Source organism: Tenrec ecaudatus, chromosome 2 (assembly GCF_050624435.1).
Source record: "Tenrec ecaudatus isolate mTenEca1 chromosome 2, mTenEca1.hap1, whole genome shotgun sequence".
In the NCBI taxonomy this organism is placed as follows: domain Eukaryota; kingdom Metazoa; phylum Chordata; class Mammalia; order Afrosoricida; family Tenrecidae; genus Tenrec; species Tenrec ecaudatus.
Window position 1 is genome coordinate 67,907,750 of NC_134531.1, and position 20,744 is coordinate 67,928,493.

General features: G+C 44.8%; 1 protein-coding gene across 1 annotated transcript in view; it reads left to right on the forward strand.

Moving 5' to 3' along the window:
* Positions 1-12,825: 12,825 nt before the first annotated feature.
* Positions 12,826-20,744, forward strand: part of MAP1B (microtubule associated protein 1B) — a 112,535-nt gene continuing 104,616 nt past the window's right edge. Inside the window, exon 1 of the mRNA XM_075541153.1 lies at positions 12,826-13,090. Within this exon, the coding sequence (XP_075397268.1) occupies positions 12,907-13,090 (184 nt within the window). The 5' untranslated portion in view covers positions 12,826-12,906. The remainder of the gene's footprint in view (positions 13,091-20,744) is intronic.

A 20,744-nucleotide genomic window follows, 5' to 3' on the forward strand; every position in this document is an offset into this window, starting at 1 on the left:
AGCAACAGGTCATTAAAAAGGCAGGAAACAAAGAAAAGATCAAAGTGGATGCCAAGAGAGACTCTGAAACTTGTCCTTCATGGTAGAGTAGCTAAAGCAAATGGAAGAAACGATGAGGTCGAAGAGCTGAACAGAACATTTCAAAGGGCAGCTCCAGAAGACAAAGTCAAATATGCAAATTTGGAAAAATCAAAACGGAATAACTTATTCAGCTTATCTTAAACTCAAAGAACTCAAGAAAAAAAATTCAAGCCCTGAGTTGCAATATTGAAAAATTCTAAGGGCAAAATATTAAATAATCCAGGAAACATCAAAAGAAGATAGAAAGAACACACCGTACTAAAAAGAACGAGTCGACAGTCCACCATTTCAAGAGGTTGCATATGTGCAGGAAGCAATGGTACTGTAGGAAAAGGTTCAAGCTGCACTGAAAACATCAGCCAAAATCAAGGCTTCAGGAATTGATGGAACACCAATTGAAATATTTCCACAAGCTGATGAATCGCTGGAAGCACTTACTCTTTCTTCTAAGCCTGGGAATTTGGAAGACAGCTCCATGGCCAACTGACTGGAATAGGTCCATTTTTGTACTCATTCTAAAAAAAAGAAAAAGATGACCCAATAGAATGCTCAAATCCTAAAACATTATAATTAATATCACATGTAAGCAAAAAGTTGCTGAAGATCATCCAACAACTGCAGACATTCAGGCCTGATTCAGAAGAGGACATGGAATGGGGATATCATTACTGATGTCCGATGGATCTTGGGTGAAAGGAGAGAATGCCAGTAAAATATTCACTGTGCTTTATTGACACTACTAAGGCATTTAACTGTGTGAATCATAACGAACCATGAATAAATAACTTTGAGAAGAATGGGAATTACAGGACAATGCATTGTGCGCATGCAGAATTTGTACATGGATTAAGATGCAGTTGTGGGAACAGAACAAGAGTCAACTGCATGGCTTAGAATCAGAAATGGTGTACATCAGGGTTGTATCCTCTCACCATACTTATTTGACCTGTATGCTGAGCAAATAATTTGAGAAACTGGATGATATGAAGAAGAATGAGGCATTAGGAATGAGGAAGGCTTATTAACACAGTGTGATATACAATGGCACAACCGAGCTTGCTGAAAGTGAGGAGGACTTGAGGCACTTGCTGATGAAGAGCAAGGACTGCAACTTTCACTGTGGTTTGCATTTCGACGTAAAGCACAGCTGACTCCTCACAGCTAGACCAATGGGGCAACATCATGACCAGTGGAGAACAGGTTGAAGCTGTCGAGGATTTTGTCTTGCTTGGCTCTACAATCAATGTTCACGGAAGCATCCATCAAGAGATCAAAAGACATATTGCATAGGTCAATCTTCTGCACAAAACCATTCAGAGTATTTAAAAAGCAAGGAGGTTTCTTTGAGGACGAAGGTGTGCCTAATACAAGCCATTGCCTCACATGTGTGCAAAAGTTGGACATTGAATAAAGAAGACTGAAGAGGAATTGTTGCCTTTGAAGTGTGGTGCTGGAGAAGAATATTGAAAGCACAGTGAATTGCTAAAAAGAACAAACAAATCTCTTTTGGAAGTAGTTTGGCCAGAGTGCCCCTTAGAGGCCAGGATAGCAAGACTTCGTCTTATATACTTTGGACATGTTGTCAGGAGAGACTAGTCCCTGGTGAAGGACATCATGCTTGGTAACATAGAGGGGCGGTTAAAAAGAGGAAGGCCCTCACAGAGATGGACTGACCCGGTGACTGCAACCATGGGACCAAGCACGGGAACAATCTTAAGAAAGGCATCGGACCGGGCAGTGTTTCCTTCTGTTGTTGCATAGAGTAGCTCCCAGTTGGAACTCATTTGTACCTAACAACAACAATACGGAGAAAGAATTGGCTATTCATTGCTGAGGGATTACCCAATGAGAACCTTATGAATACCAGTCAGAACATCCTCAAATGTTCTGAGGGGAAATGAGATGCCTAGGTTGGAAAGCGTTCATAAAGAATACTGAGGAAAAGCTGCCTCATTAGGTAGAGTTGACCATACTGACCTGGATAAAGTAAAGTTCAGGACCTTTGTTTGCTGATAAGGCACAACTCAGAATAGGGCAAAATAACTGCAAATGCATGGAATGTTTGAATTAAGAATTTAGGAAAATGGGAAGTCATCAAAAATGATAACGGAATGCATAAATTTCTATATCTCAGACACTAGTGAGCTGAAGTGGATGGGTATGGGTCATTTTGAGTCTAACAATCTCATGGTTTACTATGCCAGGAATGACAAATTCAAGAAGACTGGTGTCATATCCATCATCAAAAAAGAATATTTCAAGATCTATCTTTTAAGTGCAATGTTCCTGAGATAGCATACTGTCTATTTGCCTACAGAGAAATCCAGTAACTGCAAATATTCAAATTTATGCACTAACCACTAAAACTAGTAGTGAGGAAATGGAAGAATTCTTCTAATTTCTTCCATCTGAAATTGATCAAGTGTGTAATCAAGAAGCATTGATAATTATTGGTGATCTGACACAAAGTGTGGAAACAAAGAGGAAGAAATATAGTGGGAAATATGAGCTTGCGGATACAAACAGAGCCGGAAGTCATATGACAGGATTTTGTGAGACCAATCACTTCTTCATTCCAATTACCTTTTCCCAAACAACATAAATGGTTGTACTCATGCAGCTCCACAGAGGGAATATATTGGAGTCAAATTAAATACACTTGTGGGAAGAGTTTCAAAATAAACAGGAAAAAACAGACCTGGGACTGATCGTGGCACGAGTCACTAATCTATAAATTCAGAGTGAAATTGAAGAAAATTCAAACAAGTCCATGAGAGCCAAATACCACCTAAAGTAGATGCTACCAGGATTTAAAGAAGATATCAAGGACAAATTTGACTCATGGAACACTAATGACAGAAGACCCAATGAGTCAATGATATTAAGAACATCATTCATGAAGAAATCAAGCGGTCATTAAAAAGATAAGAAAGAAAGAAAATACCAAAGCGGATGTCAGAAGAGACTCTGAACCTTGCTCTTGACTGCAGAGTAGCTAAAGCTAATGGAAGAACTGAGGAAGTACACGGGCTGAAAGGATACTTTCAAAAGGCAGCTAGGCCAGAATACAAAGTCAAGTATTATAATAAAATGTGCAAAGGCTTGAGGTTAGAAAGCCAAAGGGAAAGAACACATTCAGCATATCATAAGCTGAAAGAACTGAAGGGAAAAAAATCAAGCCTTGAGTTGCAATATTGAAGGTATGAAGGGTCCAAGCTGTACTGAAAACATGAGCCTCAAACAAGGCTCCAAGAATTGAGAGATTATCATCTGAAATGTTTCAACAAGCTGATGAAGCACTGGAAGCACTCACTCCTTCCTGTCTGCCAGGACATTCGGAAGACGGCTACTTGGCTAACTCACTGGAAGAGATCCATATTTGTACTCACACCAAAGAAAGATGACCCAACAGAATGCTCAAATTATAGAACAATATCACATGCAACTAAAATTTTGCTGAAGCTCGTCTGGCAACAATTGCAGCAGTACATTGGCAGGGAGCTGTCAGAGGCTCAGGTTGGATTCAGAAGAGGACGTGGAACAAAGGAGATCATTGCCGGTATCAGATGGCTCTTCTACCAGAAGGATGTTTGCTTGTGTTTTGTTGCCTAGGCAAAGGCATTTTACTGTGTCGACCAGAATAAACTGTGGGTAACTGTGAGAAGAATGGGCATATTATCAGGACAGACCAGTCTCTGGAAATAAGCATAATATTGGTAAAATGGAGGGTCAATGCACAAGATGAAAACCCTTAAGGAGATGGATTGACATCATGGCTGCAACAATGGGCTCAAACATCACAATGACTGTGAGGATGGTGCAGGACCAGGTAGTGTTTCCTTCTGTTGTACATCAGGTTACTGTGAGTCAGAACTGACTTGTCAGCACCTAACAACAACAACAGCATGAGCAAAATAGTGAATGATGCAGGAAGCATGAAAAGAAACGGAAGCTGCTGTACAGAGCAAAGTTACCGTGCCTGCAGTAAAGGGACTTATTTAATCTGGCTCCTCCAGTCGACGTCTTTGTAACACTAAGTAAGAGAAAGTAAGGGAAGATTTTAAAAGCATATGATTCAGTTGTGAGCGATTATTGGCTAGGCTAATTGTGATTGCTATACAGCTGGATATAAAATAAACTATCTCAGGAGCAAGATAGGGGGATCTCCTACCAGCAAGGGAGAAGTGTCAGGAGTGGAGCAGGTGCTTTGGACCCGAAGTACCTGCGCCTTGAACCTCCTTGATACAGGATACAGCTCGGGAACCAGCGGAGTGTGGTCGCAGCAGAAACAAAAGCCGGAGCAGAGGACTTGCCAGCCAAGAGAGCACATAAACCTGAGTCCCTTTGCCAGGAAGCTGGCTTGTGGAATGGGGGGCCTCCCTGCTCTTAATTACAGAAGTGCCTTTGGAATGAGGTTTATGGTGGAGTGGAATGTCATTTGGGTATTTTTTAGGAATGTTTGTAACATTGCTGGAGACGGGCAGAAGCCAAACCAAGAGACTGAGGGCCAAAGAGAGGCCTGTCCATGGGCATGGCAGAGAAGAGACTCTCCTAACCGAACCCTTGTATCCTAAGTATTTCTTACTTGAACTTTAACCTGTTAGCTCTCCTGATAAATTCCATAATAATGAGTATCTTCTGTGTGCTCTGTGTGGACTTTAAAATAAATTCTTGAGCCCAGCTGGGAAACAGAGCTTTGGGCAGGAGAGATGTTGTCAGAATTGGTAGGAAATTTGAAGGGTGGGGTATGTCTTACTTCAGCCTTATTGAAATTGGCCTTGGATGATGCTCATGTACAGTTTGCTTTTCCTTGCCCCTTTTGAAGCTGATAAGGTGGCACTGGAAAATAAAATAAAATAAGGTTCCAGGAATGGACAGAATATCAATAGACATGTGTCAGCAAACACAGTGCTGAAGGCGTACACGTGTGTAAGCCAAGACATTCGGAAGACAGTTACCTCGCCACCCAAGTAAAACCAATGCATCTGGGAGTCCTTCCAAAGAGAGTCAACCCAACAACGTGTGGAAGTTATCAAAAATAGCTCATTCCACACGCAAAGAAACTTTTCAAAAACTGCTGCAGTGCTTGTAAGTAATGCAATCTAAATCTACTGGAGGGCATGGGATCGGAGCTTACATTGTGCACGCCTGGTTTGCAGCAAAAGCCCCCAGTCCATTTGCAGGGTCCACACATGGATTGCGCCTCTGGGGAGTCCCCTCCGATCATAGTTGAGGGATGTGAATAACCGTGTTATCAGACAGAGAGCATTGCAAAGTCGATTGTGGCCGATATAGGTCAAAATGTAATCTTATCATTTGATCTCCCTTTTTATTCAAATATTTTATTGGGAGCTCTTATAGTTCTTTTAATAATCCATATATCAATGGGATCAAGTACAATTGATCTCCTTTTTGACCCATTTTAAAAGCTGTTTCAGTTCAAAAATTAATAAAAAGTGAAGGGGAAATTCATATGGATTAGGCCCCAGGTGAATCCCTTCTGACCATGGAGTACCCTTCCTATCGTTCAGAATGTATGGGAAAGTAGATTATTGCGGATGCAGTTAGGTTAAAATCTCCCTCAGGATCAATTTAAGTTTGATCTACTTTTTAATATTTTCTGCTTTCTTTTTGTTGAGGTTTTTAATGTGTGACTTTGTTATTGTTGCTAGTTGGTTTTTTTTTTTAATGTTTCCTGTATGTGAACTATAGTACAGGTGAATCTATAGAGGCAGTAATTGGACCAACGTTCCTTAGGGACCTGGCAGGGGAGGTTGGGCGGAAGTAGGGAGCTAATGATGATGAGAACAAGAATGAAGCAAATGCTTTAAAACTGACTGTCGTGACGACTGTGTGACTCTTCTGGATGTGAATGAACTACTGAGTTGTATCATATGTCAATTATATGCCAATACAACTGTTGCAAAATCAAACCAACAACATGCTGCAATAGTCCACGAACCAGAAGCAGCCAGAAAGCCAAGCCAGATTCAGAAGTAGTCACGGAGCAAGGCGAATCATTGCTGTCTTTAAGTGGATCTTGGTGGGAAGCAGAAAACACCAGAAGGACATTTACTTGTGGTTTATTGACTATGAAAAAGCCTTCAACCATGTGGAACATAAGAAACGATCGGCGTCATGGAGAAAAATGGGAATTTCAGAACACTTCCTTGAGCTCATGCAGAATCTGTATTTCGATCAAGAGGCAGTTGTTCAAACAGAACTAGAGGATATTGCACGGTTTAAAATCAGCAAAGTTGTGCACAGGGTTGTGTTTTTTTTCACCATGCTTATTTAATCTGAATGCCGAGCAAATAATTTTAGAAATGGAACCACAGGAAAAAGAACAAAGCTTCAGGTTGGGCAGAAACTTCCTTCATGACCAGTGATTTGCACATAAGACAACTTAGTTGAAAGCAAAGAGGACTTCAAGAATTTACTGACATCAGACTTCAGTGAGGGTTGCAACTCAATGTAAAGAAGGAGGAAAAATCCTTACAACTGAACCAGTAGACAACATCATGATAAAGGACAAAAAGACTTAAGTTGCCATGAATATCATTTTGCTTGGATCCACAAGCAATGCTCATGGAAGCCATCAAGATTTCAAATGATTTATTACATTGAACAAGTTTGTTTCAGGAAACAAAGTTAAAAAGCAAGGATGTCAATTTGGGGACTACGGTGCCCCTAAGTCATGACGCTTTCAAACACTTCTTCCGCATGTGAAAGCTGGACGATGAATCTGAAAGACCAGCAAGGAATGGATGCATGTGAAGTACACTGTTGGGAAATAGTAATGTAAAAAATACTGTGGACTGCCAAAAGAATAAAGACATTTGTCTTGGGGAAAGAGAGCCAGAAGGTTCCTTAGCAGCGAGGCTGGGGAGAATTTGTCCCATGTAAGTTGGAAATGTTATCAGGAGTGACCGCTCCAAGGAAACAGACTCATGCTGGGTCAGCCAAGAAGTGGAATAACCTCAGTGGCATGGAGTGATACACTGGCTGCAATGACTGGCTCAAAGCTAACAGCTGTGAGGTTGACTTGGAGGAGGGAGAGTTTCATTCTGGGGTACAAAGAGTTACTGTGACTCAGAATGGACTCATGGGCATCTAACAGCAACACTGGCAACAGCAAATAGATATTTACCTCATGACAATAATTTGCAAAAAACCTTCCCAAACCCCTAAACTATTTTCAATCTTAGTAGCATTTGTGCTGTCATGCTAAGACTTTTTTGTGTGCATATTGTGGAATAAAACAAAGAAGTGATCATTTTTAGAGCTCGACTACTGAATTATTAAGAATTATTGGTTTTCAAATGTGTAGCATCCTAAGAATTATAATTGCAAAAATATTGAAACTGCGTTTAAACACCATATTTTTGGCAGAGGTGTTACTGTTGTTAACTGACACTGCTGTTGGTATATTTGAATATATTGTGAGATACGGCTAATGAATAATTAGCTTCTCTTTTATTTCTATTCCATTGGTGGCTTTCAGAATTAGAATTCTCCATATGACACAAAGAAAATACAGATGTAAGCTATAAAGTCAAGCAAATCTCTGTAGACTTGCTGTTGAATTGACAGTATTATTATGAACTCATAAAGCATCTTGAAAACAATACATTTCCTATCTCTGTACACTGAAAGTATCGATGAACAATGGCTAACGATAAGCACATTAACATCCAGGTTGTGGCCCCTAAGTACCATTCCCCACATAAGAAATGGAGGTTCTTTAGAGAAACGGCTAAAGCAGCTTCTGAGGCCAGAAATGCCCCAGGGGAATGAGAAGGGAACATCTTGTCACACCCTGGCAACTAAAGAATAGCATGAAAATATGGCTTGTAGCAGCAAATTCTATTCTTACTGATATAAAAATATTATTAGTGACCCTGTGGATGATGGTACAGAATAAATTCATTATTTTGAAAGTAAATAAAGAGAAAGAATCATATATTTATTCTTCATTTCATGTTCAAACTGTATGCAGGCTAACCAATAAAAGAATAGCAATAGAGGATAATGAAGTGAGAATATCACCATTTTCCAGTCCATAGTAAAATACTGGATTTCAATCATATTTATCACTGGATACTAACATCATAGAATAACACAATATCACCTATGAAATATGCTTGAAAAGAAACAAATGAGCAATCAAAGCTTCACCTGATCAAGTGTTAAGATTTATCTATTAATTTACGACAAAGCCCTGGCGGTGGAGCTCAGCAGTTCAGACCCCCCAACACCGTCACAGGAGGAAGGCGAGACTGGTCTGCTTCGGTGAAGATGTACTGCCTCAGAAAGCGTAGAGAGCAGTTTGATTCCATCCCACACCACAAAATACAAATCCAAGCTCACTGCCATCTAGTCGATGCCAACTGCTAGTGGCCTTACAAGACATAGTAGGGCTAGAGTCCTTTAGGGGAGTGGAACACCTTGTGGAGCAGCAGGGGGTTTGAAGGACACCACTAGGACTCCTATTCCATCCTACAGAGGTGCTAAAAGTTGAATCAATTAGATGATAGTGGTTTGGTTTGGGTTTATATAGAAAGGTCAGGAGATTGAGGAGCATATTCAATAACACAACAAGGATGTGGTCTGCAATTTGGGCTTTGTAAAACTCAGCAGAACAAACGATCTAAGTTATTCAACAAAAATATTGCAAGGGGAAAAAAGAATAGGCACTCATGCATTAAAAGATAACTTACAGGTCTTCATTGCATGTAATATTTTAGCTGTATTTAAGATATTTTTATATGCTTCAAAGAGTCTTTATCTTTTAAAGACATATAGAAATAACTATCGATATAATGACGTGACGTGGTATTTCATATGCACCTGAAAGTTGTACAATTAATACAGAAGATCAAAGAAGAAGTGAGGCATTTGAATTGTTGTGCTGCTGAAGAATACTGAACTCCCTGGACTGCCAGAAAAACAAATGACTCTGTCTTGAAAGAAACCGGGCAAGAACGCTCCTTGGAAACGAGGATGGTGAGACTCTGGCTCATGTGCTTTGGGCATGTTATCAAGAGAGACCAGTGTTTGGAAATACACATCTTGTTTGATAAAGGGGAGTATTAGGAAGAAGAAGAAGAAGAAGAAGAAGAAGAAGAAGAAGAAGAAGAAGAAGAAGAAGAAGGAGGAGGAGGAGGAGGAGGAGGAGGAGGAGGAGGAGGAGGAGGAGGAGGAGGAGGAGGAAGAAGGCCCTTAATGAGGCAGACTGACTCAGTGGGTGCCATACGGGGCTCAAATATACTCTCAATTGTGAGGATGGTGTGGGATGAGGGGTGTGACATTCTGTGTACATAGGGCTATGAGTTGGAACCAACTCCTTGAACTTAACGTAATTATATAACAGGGACGTGGTTCAAAATCATCAAAGTAGAAATGGTGAGTAGATATTTCAGGTAAAAAAAGATGGACCATGAGTGCCTAATTATTGAAAGTGGATGACAGTATATGGAGGTTTCTTGCAATATTCTTTCTACTTTTATATATGTTTAAACTCTCCATAGTAAAATGTTCACTATTAAAATAAAAATGAATCCTTATTGACTACTTATATCTAAAGGCATTATTAGGAAGTCCTGGGTGTACTGTGGTTTAGAGGTTGGGCTGCAAACTGGAAGGTCAGCAGTTCAAATCTACCAGAAGCAAGACAAAGGTGAGATTACCTGCTCCTGTAGAGATTTTCAGTCTTGAAAACCCTGTAAGGGGTTGCTAAGAATGGGGATGGACCCAGTAATTTGGGAGTTTGAGGTTTAGAGGCATTATATATATATCTATCCCTGCCGAACAGCTAGGTACATATTTTACCATCTAAATGAGAAAACTAAAGGACAGAGTGGTTAAGCATACCACCCTAGGTTCCAAAGCTAATAAGGTGCTGGGATTGAAAGCCAGGCAGTCTGATTCGAGGATGCCCTTTTTCTAACCTGTAGATTACTATCTCTCAAGATGCTGGTAGCTTGGGCTACAGTGGTAAAAACAGACAAATGAATAGAATAAAGTGATATGGGCAATCCCCACATTACATTCATCCATACAACCCAGAGTTACAAACCATCATCCGTAAAGCATATTTTATTTTACAAAATTCAGGTACATACAACGGTTCCCTAAAAAAATAAATGGGTACTATTTTATGACACACATCAAAACACTACTATATTATGATGTGAAAGATATTTCCATGTATCTGTAAATGTTCCTTTAGTCCAGTGGTTCTCAACCTGTGGGTCGCGACCCCTTTGGGGGAATCGAACAACCCTTTCACAGGGGTCGTCTAAGACCATCGGAAAACACATATTTCTGATGGTCTTAGGAACCGAGATACCATGCCTCTATCTGTCTCCTGGTGGTCTGCCCACATGCAGATACGCCCACATAAGAGTACCTGGCGTGAAGACTGTTACCCATGCTACACCATGCTTCAAGACAAAGTTTCATTTATTTGTCATTAGAAAGAAATATTTCACAATATATAATTACATATTGTTTTGTGATGAATCACTATGCTTTAATTATGTCCAATTTGTAACCATGAAAATACATCCTGCATATCAGATATGTTCATGGCAATTCATAAAAGTAGCAAAATTACAGTTATGAAGTAGCAACGAAAATAATTTTATGGTTGGGGGTCGCCACAACATGAGGAACTGTATTCAAGGGTCTCAGCATTAGGAAGGTTGAGAACCACTAACACAGTCTCAGAAACTCACAGGGGGCAGTTCTACCCTGTCCTCTAGGGTTGCTATGAGTTGGCTTCGACTTGGCGGCAGTGATTTTTCTTTAATCCTATAGAGGGTGCTAGTGAAGATTATTGAAAGTACCATGGACTGCCCAAAGGACAAACAAATCTGTCTAGGTAGTACGGCCAGAAGGCTCCTAAGAAGCAAGAATTTCAAGAGTTTGTCTCACGTACTTTGGATATGTTATCAGGAGCGACCAGGCCCTGGAGAAGGACATCATGCTCCCTAAGGCGTCAACAAGATGGATCGACGCAGTGGCTGCAACAGTGGGCTCCAACATAACAGTTGTGAGGATGGCTCAGGACCATGCAGAGTTTCCTTCTGTTGCACATAGGGTCGCTATGAGTCAGAACTGAATAGATGGCAAAACATTGCTAGATCAGGCTGGGCTCCAGTGGCTGAACTTTGGAATACAGTGTCGCTCACCACACCCACCCTCATCCCATTCTGGCCTTGGGTGCTGGCCTCACCTCTTTAACAATTGCATGTCTCCTCTTGACCCAACCATTTCACCTGGAAACTCTGTCACTATTTACTGGTGAATTCACTTGTCCAGTGAGCCTGTCACAGCCCAGTGCTACAGTACCTCTATTCTTTGGCTCCGACTGGCATGTTGGTTGGGTACCACTGCCTTTGGAGGCTCACCATGGCTAGTATACCAGGATTTCAGAAGAGTGTTAAGAGCAAAGACCACATTATTAGTAAGTCACAGTGGTTCTTTGGCAATCTTAGAATTATCCAGATTAAAAAAAATACATTCATTAAATGTACATGCCTTGTATTAAAGGTATATTAAATGTTCCAATTATCACCCATTCCTCTTCTCTAGACAGTCCCTCCATCTTTTATGACGGTCCAGTGTGGGTGCATTTTATCCCTTTCTCCCCTCCTTCCTATGACAGAAGATGCATTCATTATGTTTTGGAGAAATGGTTGTAGAGGGGATTCCTTTAAAATTAAAAAGAATGTTTTATGATTTCTTCTAAACATAGGCAAAGTCAATAAAATCCCACAGTGCTGCATAGAGTTAAAAAAAATCATTGTCACATAAAATAATTCTGTGTGTGTGTATATGTTGTCCCAAGGAACCCCTTACAGTCATTTTAATCCTGCCGGGTAGAAACAGTAGCATCTCTTTATTCTTTGTTACATCTGATACTATCAGTGCAGCATATTATTAAGGAAAGGAATCCGTATCTAAGATCACGCATCTGTCTTCCTCTCATGTCCCAGGAGCACCACCAAGTCCGTAATTTTCATTTTAGGGCCTTGCCGAGTGGGATCCAAAGGCTGAACAATAGAAGGCTTAGGTTTTACACGTTTGATGTACCGAGTGAAGATGCTAAATATGTCTGCCTAAATCCACAAGGTCGAAGAAAAGATCGGCTCCATCTTCCCGGGCAGGGTACCCTGAGCATGCGGTGGCTATCAAGGTTCCTGAGGGCCTGGTTTCCCTGCACTCGGGCCCCAAGGCATGGGCCTGACTGTGCACCTCGCAGCAAGGAAACACCCAGTTATGAACATGGAAACCCATTTTAGCCTCCTTTGCACGCGGCGTACGAGTTGGGGACCAGCAGTGGGTGTGCGTGTGTGAACTGGGTGTGTCTCCCCGCTTGGCAGTTGCAACGGGGGCCGTTTGGGTCCCCCGTCCCTGATTCCCACCCTGCCCAGACCATTGTCCGCACATCTCGTCCCTCCAGCTTCCGGGCCGCGGGTGAGATGATTTGCTGCGGATGACATCAGCCGGGGCCAAGGGCTGGAAGAGCCAGGCCGGTGCCGGGTGGTCCTTTCCTCCCCCCCTTCCTTCTCCTCCCGGGCTCGCAGGCTACTCTCCATATAAAAAGCCGTGCCGCCTCCCCGCCCTCAGGCTCCTCTCCGCCTAGCTCTGGGCGCAGCTAGCAAAGGGCGGAGGGGGAGGCGGCGCGCAGCGCCGGGAGGAGGGGGGACGCAGGGGGCGGAGCGGAGGCAGCACCTTCGGAGATAAGCCTTTCTCCTGCGGCATAGGAGAGGAGCGGCCGGAGCGGGACACAGCGCAGAGGCTACAGGGGCCGGCAGGATGGCGACCGTGGTGGTGGAAGCCACCGAGTCGGAGCCGTCCGGCAGCATCGCTAACCCGGCGGCATCCACCTCACCCAGCCTGTCGCACCGCTTCCTGGACAGCAAGTTCTACCTGCTGGTGGTCGTCGGCGAGATAGTGACCGAGGAGCACCTGCGGCGCGCCATCGGCAACATCGAGCTCGGTAAGCGGCCCCCGAAGCCCCCAGGGATGAGCGAGCGCAGGGAGATGCGCCAGCCGGACCCCACCCAGGGCGCAGAGGCCACCCTTCTCGCTGGGCGCGCCCCGCACCCTCTCCCCTCCCCACCACCTCCCACACTCCATCCACCCAGACCCTCCTCTGGGCTACTTGCGGAGAACATTCCGGATTCTTAGATTTGAAGCCGGGAGAGACGGACCCTCCTCTAACCTTGAGGGTCTGTCTGGGAGCTAGCCACCGCCTCTCCTCGGACGTGAAATGCAGGTGTCAGAGGAGCAGAGGCCACAATAAAGCTGCCACCGCTAGGGGCAAAGGAGGGGGGGGGACCTGATGTTGCCACTCCCTGCCAGCCCCCGCGCTCCCTGCAGTAGGCTGGGGCCCTCCGGCCGGCCGACCCTAGGCTGAAGCACCGTGCGCAACGGCCCTCGTGGGAACCAGCCTCGCCCACAGCCACCTTGGACCCTAAGAAATGCCTTTTCTGGCTTAAAACCCGCCCGATCCGTTCTTTCCCGGGAATGACTAGGCTCATGTGAGGGCCACGCCCGCCCCGCCCCCTCCCCCACCCGGGACCCGGGGATGGAGAACCGCCCGCGCGGCGTTCCCAGACGAGCCTGGCCGCCCCACTCTAGCTCCCCCGCCGCCCCCACCCCACCCCTCTTCCAGGTCCTCGGCTGCAGCTTTCAAAAAGGACAATGGGATCCTAAAGTTGCGGGGTGGGGCTTCTTCTTTTTAAAAGTCCCAGCTTGAGAGGCCGGTGGGGGATAGGGTCGGCGACGTAGCCAGCACGACTCCCGTGGCGCACCAGGGGCGCGCTCTGCGGAGGCCGAATAGCGGTTCCCCGGACATTGCGGGCGGGGCGTGGGGGCCCGGGAGGCAAGGCCTGGGGCTTGCCGGCTGGCCGGTGCCCCGGCTTCACCTCGGTTGCCGCAGTGCCCTCTCCTGCCCGCCCGCTGCACCTGCCCCCCGCACTGCAGCCCCCTCGGGCGCGGCCCGCGGGCCGCGCGCTCCCCGCCCGGGCCCCGGGGGAGCTGTGCACCCGCACCGCCCTCCAGGCCGGCTTTGTTGCGCGCCGAGCCCCCGGGTGGGAGATCGAGTGTCTGCCTGTCTTTCATCCCCGGCGCGCCCACCGCCATCCCCGCCTTCCTTGTGCGGCGGGCCGAGGTCGCCGGGTGTCCCGCAGCCCCAGCCCGCGCCCGTTCTCCCGGGTGGTGCAGCAGCGGCTCTGCCGGCTGGTGGGCGTGGTGCAGTCCGCACTGCGGTCTCTACGGCAGCCCGGGGCGGACAAAGGGCGTTCACGCAGCCCCGCTCCCCACTCTCCCCACCGCCCCATCAAAAAAAAAAAAAAAAAGACCGAAGAAAATGCTTGTTTTCAATTAAAAAAAAACAAAACCCAAAGCATAAACTCTTGTCATCTGCCTCTGCATTTGGAATTGGACACTTGTCCCCAGAACAAAAGGCTGCAGGGTGGGGACTGGAGTTGCAAACCTGGTTCTTTTGTTTAACTTTAAGGCACTGATTTAATGTTTCAGCTTAAAAAAATTTTTTTTTGAGCAGAAAGCCATAGTGATACTTTATTCAAGGGGTGGGAAGGGAACAAGACTACTATTTTTTTATCGTGAAATGCTTCTGTGAGCATCTCAGCAGCCCTTTACAAACTCCAGGTTTTTCATCAGAGAGGTTCCAATTCTGTTTATTGCACATCCCCCCCCCCGCGCCCCCCAATTCGGTTTATTGCACATCCGGGTGGAAGATTTCACCCGGACTGACTTTGGGTGTGGTTGCTGTAGAATCAATGACTTCTGGATTTTGATGGAGAGTCATTTGTCAGCAGCGTTGCTGGGAAACGTCACCATTCGAAGGGGTTTTTCTACCTCTGAAATCTTCCGAGCCACTCGGGGTGGTGCCGGGAGCTGGACCATCCATCACCCTCGTTTTAGAAATGAGCAGCCAGGTAGCAGAGGAAGGATAGGGGACTGGTTCAAGGTCACACCGCTCACAATCGCCCCCAGGACCAGTACTGCAGTCACACTGGTTTTCGGGCCCAGTCCCGGATGCTCCTGCAGAGAGAGAGCAGACGAGCACGGGGAGAAATTTCAAATACAGCCATTTTCAGAGCTGCCTTTGTGCAGTCGTGCACTTGTGGCAGCGCCGCAGGCAGGGAGGTGGCTTAGCCATCACCTTCGGACCAGAATTATCCTCCTGCTTTGTTACAGGGGATCATCCCTTCCGAGTGGGAATTCCTCGGGGGTTTGTTCCAGCGGCTTACACATGGGAGGGTCTTTACTCTTTATTTGCGTTTTCACACTAGGATTTACTCAGACCTGCTTTTTAATCCTTTTAATTAATAAATTTACGTATTTTATATAGAAGAAAGGGCACATATCATGGGGAGGCGGGCTTCTAACATTTTGGTGGGGGGCGGGAGGGGGAGGATTCCGTTATTGTTCCAGTTCAGTTTTCCACGAACGTTTGTGGACGCCCCCCCCCACACCCCCATAGATGGTCGGCTCAGTGAATTGTCACAAAATGAACATGCCTGTCCTGTACAGCATCTGGCATGACCTGCTCTCTACAGGCCCATCTCCGGTTCTCTTTCCAGTCACCAGGCCGCACTTATTTTAGAAATGCCTACTTTGCTCAGGTTTTTGTGAGGAACTCTGAAATGGCTTTATTGATCCCATTAAGCCTCAACCACGTGAGTGAACGGGCCATTTCCTTACGCCCAGTGACAGATGCGGCCTTTCCTCTAGAGGCTGCTCTCCTGGGTCCTGGTCTCCCCTTCAGCTCCTGCTGCAGCGTCTTCCAAAGCTCAGTGGAAAAGACTGCTCCGGCAGCTTGTCAGAGGGTCTGAGGGGAGCTAGCAAGCAGGCAGGTTGACTGTGTCCCCCTGTGGGTGATATATGGCCTCAGCTTTCAGGTCCCAGCTGGGGCGCCTCCAGAGGTCACTCTGCCAGCTCTGTGGTGGTTGCTTGTTGTGACCATGCGTTGTGCTGGTGAAGCATGGTGGGTTTTTTCCAGGGAGTCTGGCTCTGCATGTGTATGGCAGGCTGGGAAGCAGTTCATCCTCTGTTACTCTCCCTTCCTCCTCCCCCTCCCATCTAAGCAAGGCGCTGTGGTTTAGGGACCTTGGAGACTGGGATTCTTGCCATCTGATTATCAAGGGCTCACTGGGAAGGCCGAGAGAATAACCTATAAGTCTGTAGGGAAATGCTGGTAATACCGTAAATCAACAGGCTTGAATCCTCCCAATGTGAATGCTTAGTAAGTGCTTCTTAAAGACCAAGGGGGAGAAATGATCATTCCAGTCATTTCAACTATATTCCAAAAGCCTAACTGTGGGATTTGGCTGGATCTTCTCCAGAGATGCAACTAGAGTCTTTCTTTGGTCTCATCTTATTTATTTCATATGTAACACCTTATGCCAAACCATTGTCTCTCCCAGCGGCTCCCATTCCATACTCCCCCTCTGCTGCCTCCCTGATTCTGCCCACAATAGACTTAACAGCCTTCCTTGTTGTTCAGCTGAGCCCCCATGTTTCTGGAGCCTTTTAACCCACAGACCACATCCATGCATGCTTGCATACAGAATTCTAGAGCCCTGTGAAAGGAGTTTTCATTTGACTTTCTCTAAGGAACTGAAACATAAAAGAAATACTAAGTATTAATTTGATGTTCTCAATGGCTATGAAAGAATGTAACATCTCCAGTGAACAGTGGGGATCAGCAAGCTCAGCCTGGGCTGGAAGGTATAAGTTGGGCTGATTACATTGTAACCCAGATGCTTATTTACTGATTGTTTTCTGTATTTGAAATAGTGGGCGACAAAGAAAATTCTGGAGAATGTTACATTTATCATAGGCCTCTTCATACTTTTCAGAGCTAACAAGCAGATGGATTTTGCTTGGACTGCTTAAGGGCTATTAGCCACTAAGGGTTCTGCTGCTATGCTGAAATATAAGTGGGCCCCCAAATTTAATGTCATTAAACTGGTGACTCTGTTAATCTTCTTCAAGGGTTGATTTTTTCAACAAGTTCCACCTTTTATGCCAATAAATAAATTATTTTTGAATCATTTCTTTTGTTTGCTTCTATTGTGAGATATCACCCAAATCCAAAATTATATTTTTTTACCAATGCTTTGGAATTATGGGCTCACATATACATTGTTAACTGCCTGACACCAAACATACATATTATGAACATTAAGTTGCTGGATTTAAAAACAAAACAGAAAAACACCCCACAAAGCAGAAATTGAATTGAGGACATGATTACCAGGTTAGGTCAAGGGAAAGAATGGAAAACCTTTTCTCTGAAAAACAAAACCTGCCTGCACTGTTAACATATGCTTTGATCTCTTTCTTTAGTTTATGAGTCTAATCTGATTTCAGGTAGTCTCTGAGCATATTTTTACCAATAGAATCTTACGATTGTAGTGCAGCGATTCAGACATTTGCAAGAATACTTAAAACCTACCTCTCAGGGACAGCGCCTGAAGGCCATAGAGGAATATCACTTTGTCTTAGGCCCCAAATAGCTGTCAAACCAAACCCTGTGCCTTTTTCAACCTTAAATGCAGGGCCGTTTCACTCCGCTTTCTGAAATCTCCTATCTCGTTCAGTAATGTATAGATTAGCCATGTAAATGGAAGGGGCTCCCACTGAACAATAATGCAGAATGCTTGCATGATTGGTACGCGTGGAAAGACTGTCTGGATGCCCTGTGATAACCCTCCCACCCACCCCCAGTTGTCCTCCCACACAACCTTTTCCCCCCCTCTCATCCATCTGTAAACTCCATAAGCACATTCAGCTCCATTCCGTGGGACGTACCTGGGCTCAGAGACCTGGGAAGGAAAGGTTCTTTGTTAGCTCCTGGCCAGTGAAGCCAGCCTCCAGAACAGGCTCACCTCCACGGTGGACTGGTTGCAACACAGCAAGTTGTGAGGGGCTCTGCCTGCCCAGTCACGGGGCTGGCTGACCATGTGCCCAGATGCCATCTAAGCCCAGAGCATTAAAAAATGGAGGTTCATCTCCTCCAACAGGGTACAATTGTTGGGCCCTCACCTGGGAAAGCCAGGAAGGGGAAGCGGTACAGTCTTCCCAGAGCACTGGAGAAGCCAAGATTAAGGAAGAGTTGACCTGAGGTGCGTTGGGGGTGCAGTCAGAAGAAAGTCAGTCTCTAGTCAGAAGAAGATTGGGCATTTATCCTGCTCATCACTCTCCATCAGAGACTACAATGAGTTCTTCTTTTGACCAACACTCCAGTATCCGCACTGAGAAAAAAGAGAGGGAATCTCTAGAAGGGGCGCAGAGATGCTTTGTCATCCTGTGAGCTAGGGAGGGACCATTACTAATGTCCTTCTTCACAAAAGGGGGGAATACACAAATCTCCCAGGTGCAATATGGGCTTTCATTGCAAAACACAACTCCTAGTGGAAAGAAACAAGTAAATGCAAGAGATTTTATTTCTGAAATGGGTGCAGACAATGAGCTTCTTCCAACACCCCTCTTTCCCACTAAAATAGTTACTGAGCTCATTATAATCATTATTTTATAACTGGTAAGTAGTGATTATGCATCGTTAAAAGATAATTTCACTGGGAATCGCTCACCTGAAAAGAGAACCCAAGCTAAATAAATTTTGCACATAAAAGAGAAATACTACTTATTATCAGCTATTTACTAGTGAAATGGAAGACTTACTCAATGGTTTCCTTATTGCTTAGTCTTCCCTCCCACCAACCCCTTTGCTAAATTATAAATCCTAAAGGCAGAGGTTTACAAAATAGAAGGCAAGTTTTAATTGTATGAGTCATGACAAGTTAATTAAAGCCCAGGAAAAAAATGACAAACCACAATGGAAGAACAGGTCTGCCTGTAACCCCAGATGAAGTCATTCAAATAAATGTCGCAATTTAAATGTTATTTAGAACAAAGGCAGAAAATTGTATGAACCTTAATTTGAATACATATGTTTCCTTATTAACTTATTGACCCAGCATGACAAGGCAAAGCTCAGACCCGGAGCACAGAGAATTCGCTCGACAATGCCAATTAAGCAGCTCAGACAGAAACGCGAGGGTTTTTCACACTAGGACAAGTATAGAGTGTATACATTGAGGTAAAATATTCTAATGAATTCAGACCCCTCAACCTGTCATGCTTTCCTGAAACAAAAAGGAGCCATTTATCATTTCTAGACTAAAAAGATCTGCAAATCTCAACATGCCTTTCTGGTTAAAATTTAAATACTCCATTAGTCAAATGCAAACTGAGGCCGTTAATGGTTCCAGGGAGACCCATAAAACCCTCTGTCATATTTAGCCTCTCTTTAGGCATGTTAACTCTTCCACACCTGGATTCACCCCATTGGTCACAGGAGGAGAGACCGCCTCTCTGTAGAGGACGTACCTCTATTTGACAATATTCCTCATGGTTGACAGCGCCTTTCACATGCCATCTGAAAATCTATTTTAGGTGTGCAGTGAACCGAGATTCCAGATTTTAGGGAAGAAGGTGGGTGGGGGGAGCCATATTTATATATATACGCGACCTTGATTTTTTGCACTATGGGAAGACTGCATAAGGTACAAATAAATGGGAGTAAAAGCAGATATGCACTAAGTCATGAAGGTGTGTTGAAATAAGACAGGGCCATTTTCTACTCCCCAGTCTGCTCACCTGACCAATTACCCGGAGAAACAACTACATGGCCTGTGTCTCTTTAGACACAGGGCACCTGCTGTGTTAAACCGAGCGAGAGGTTCAAGCCCTTGTTCTTGGTAGATAAGTCATAGCTGCTTGTTACTTTTAACTCCTGGCAATTGAGTGTGCCCTCTACAGGCTACGGTCGAGGATACTACATCATCGCTCCTCTTTGGAAAACGTGTGTGTGTGTGTGTTGCGCGCGTGTGTGCGTGCGCGCGCACATGTGCGCGTGCGCGCTAGAGCGCTGCAGTTCCTCAAGTTTTCCTTTCACTGTTAGATCGCCTTTCTCCAATGTCCTTTGGGTTTCCCTCGGAGCCCGACTATCTGGGAATCAGGAGAGAGCAGGACCGAGGCAGGAGGAAGGAAGCGACCTTCCTTTTCACCCCAGCATTCCTTTCGCCTCAAGTTCCGGGCTCATGAAAGGAACCCTGAACTTGTGTGGGACTAGATGGTTCATGACTTCCAGCTCCTTAAGTCTCAGAAAGTACCCCCCCCAAAAAAAAAAAAAGATTTTTTTAAATGTCACACTTCTTTGCCTCTGGATAAGAAAACTCCGCACAACTAACAATTGTAAATGCAAGAGCTGCCTGCCAAGTCAGTCAGGTAAAAATATATGCCTGAGAGGATGGGCAGGCCAAGTCTTGAAGATGCAGATCCAGCCTTCTAATCAAGCGCACATATTCTGGAGAGATACCCCCGGGATTTAGAAACCAAGGTATAAACCAGTCTGAGTAAAGAAAAGTATGGAATCAATACAAACACAATAAATGTCCACAGTATAGGGACATCTTTTGATTTTATTTATTTTTAAACTTTTTATCGTGGATGGGTTCTCTGCCCCTTTACCGAGCAGATGGGTTTTCCATTCAGCAATTCGTACACACTCTGTTTCATGCCACTGATTGTAAATTCCCACAATGCAACTTCCC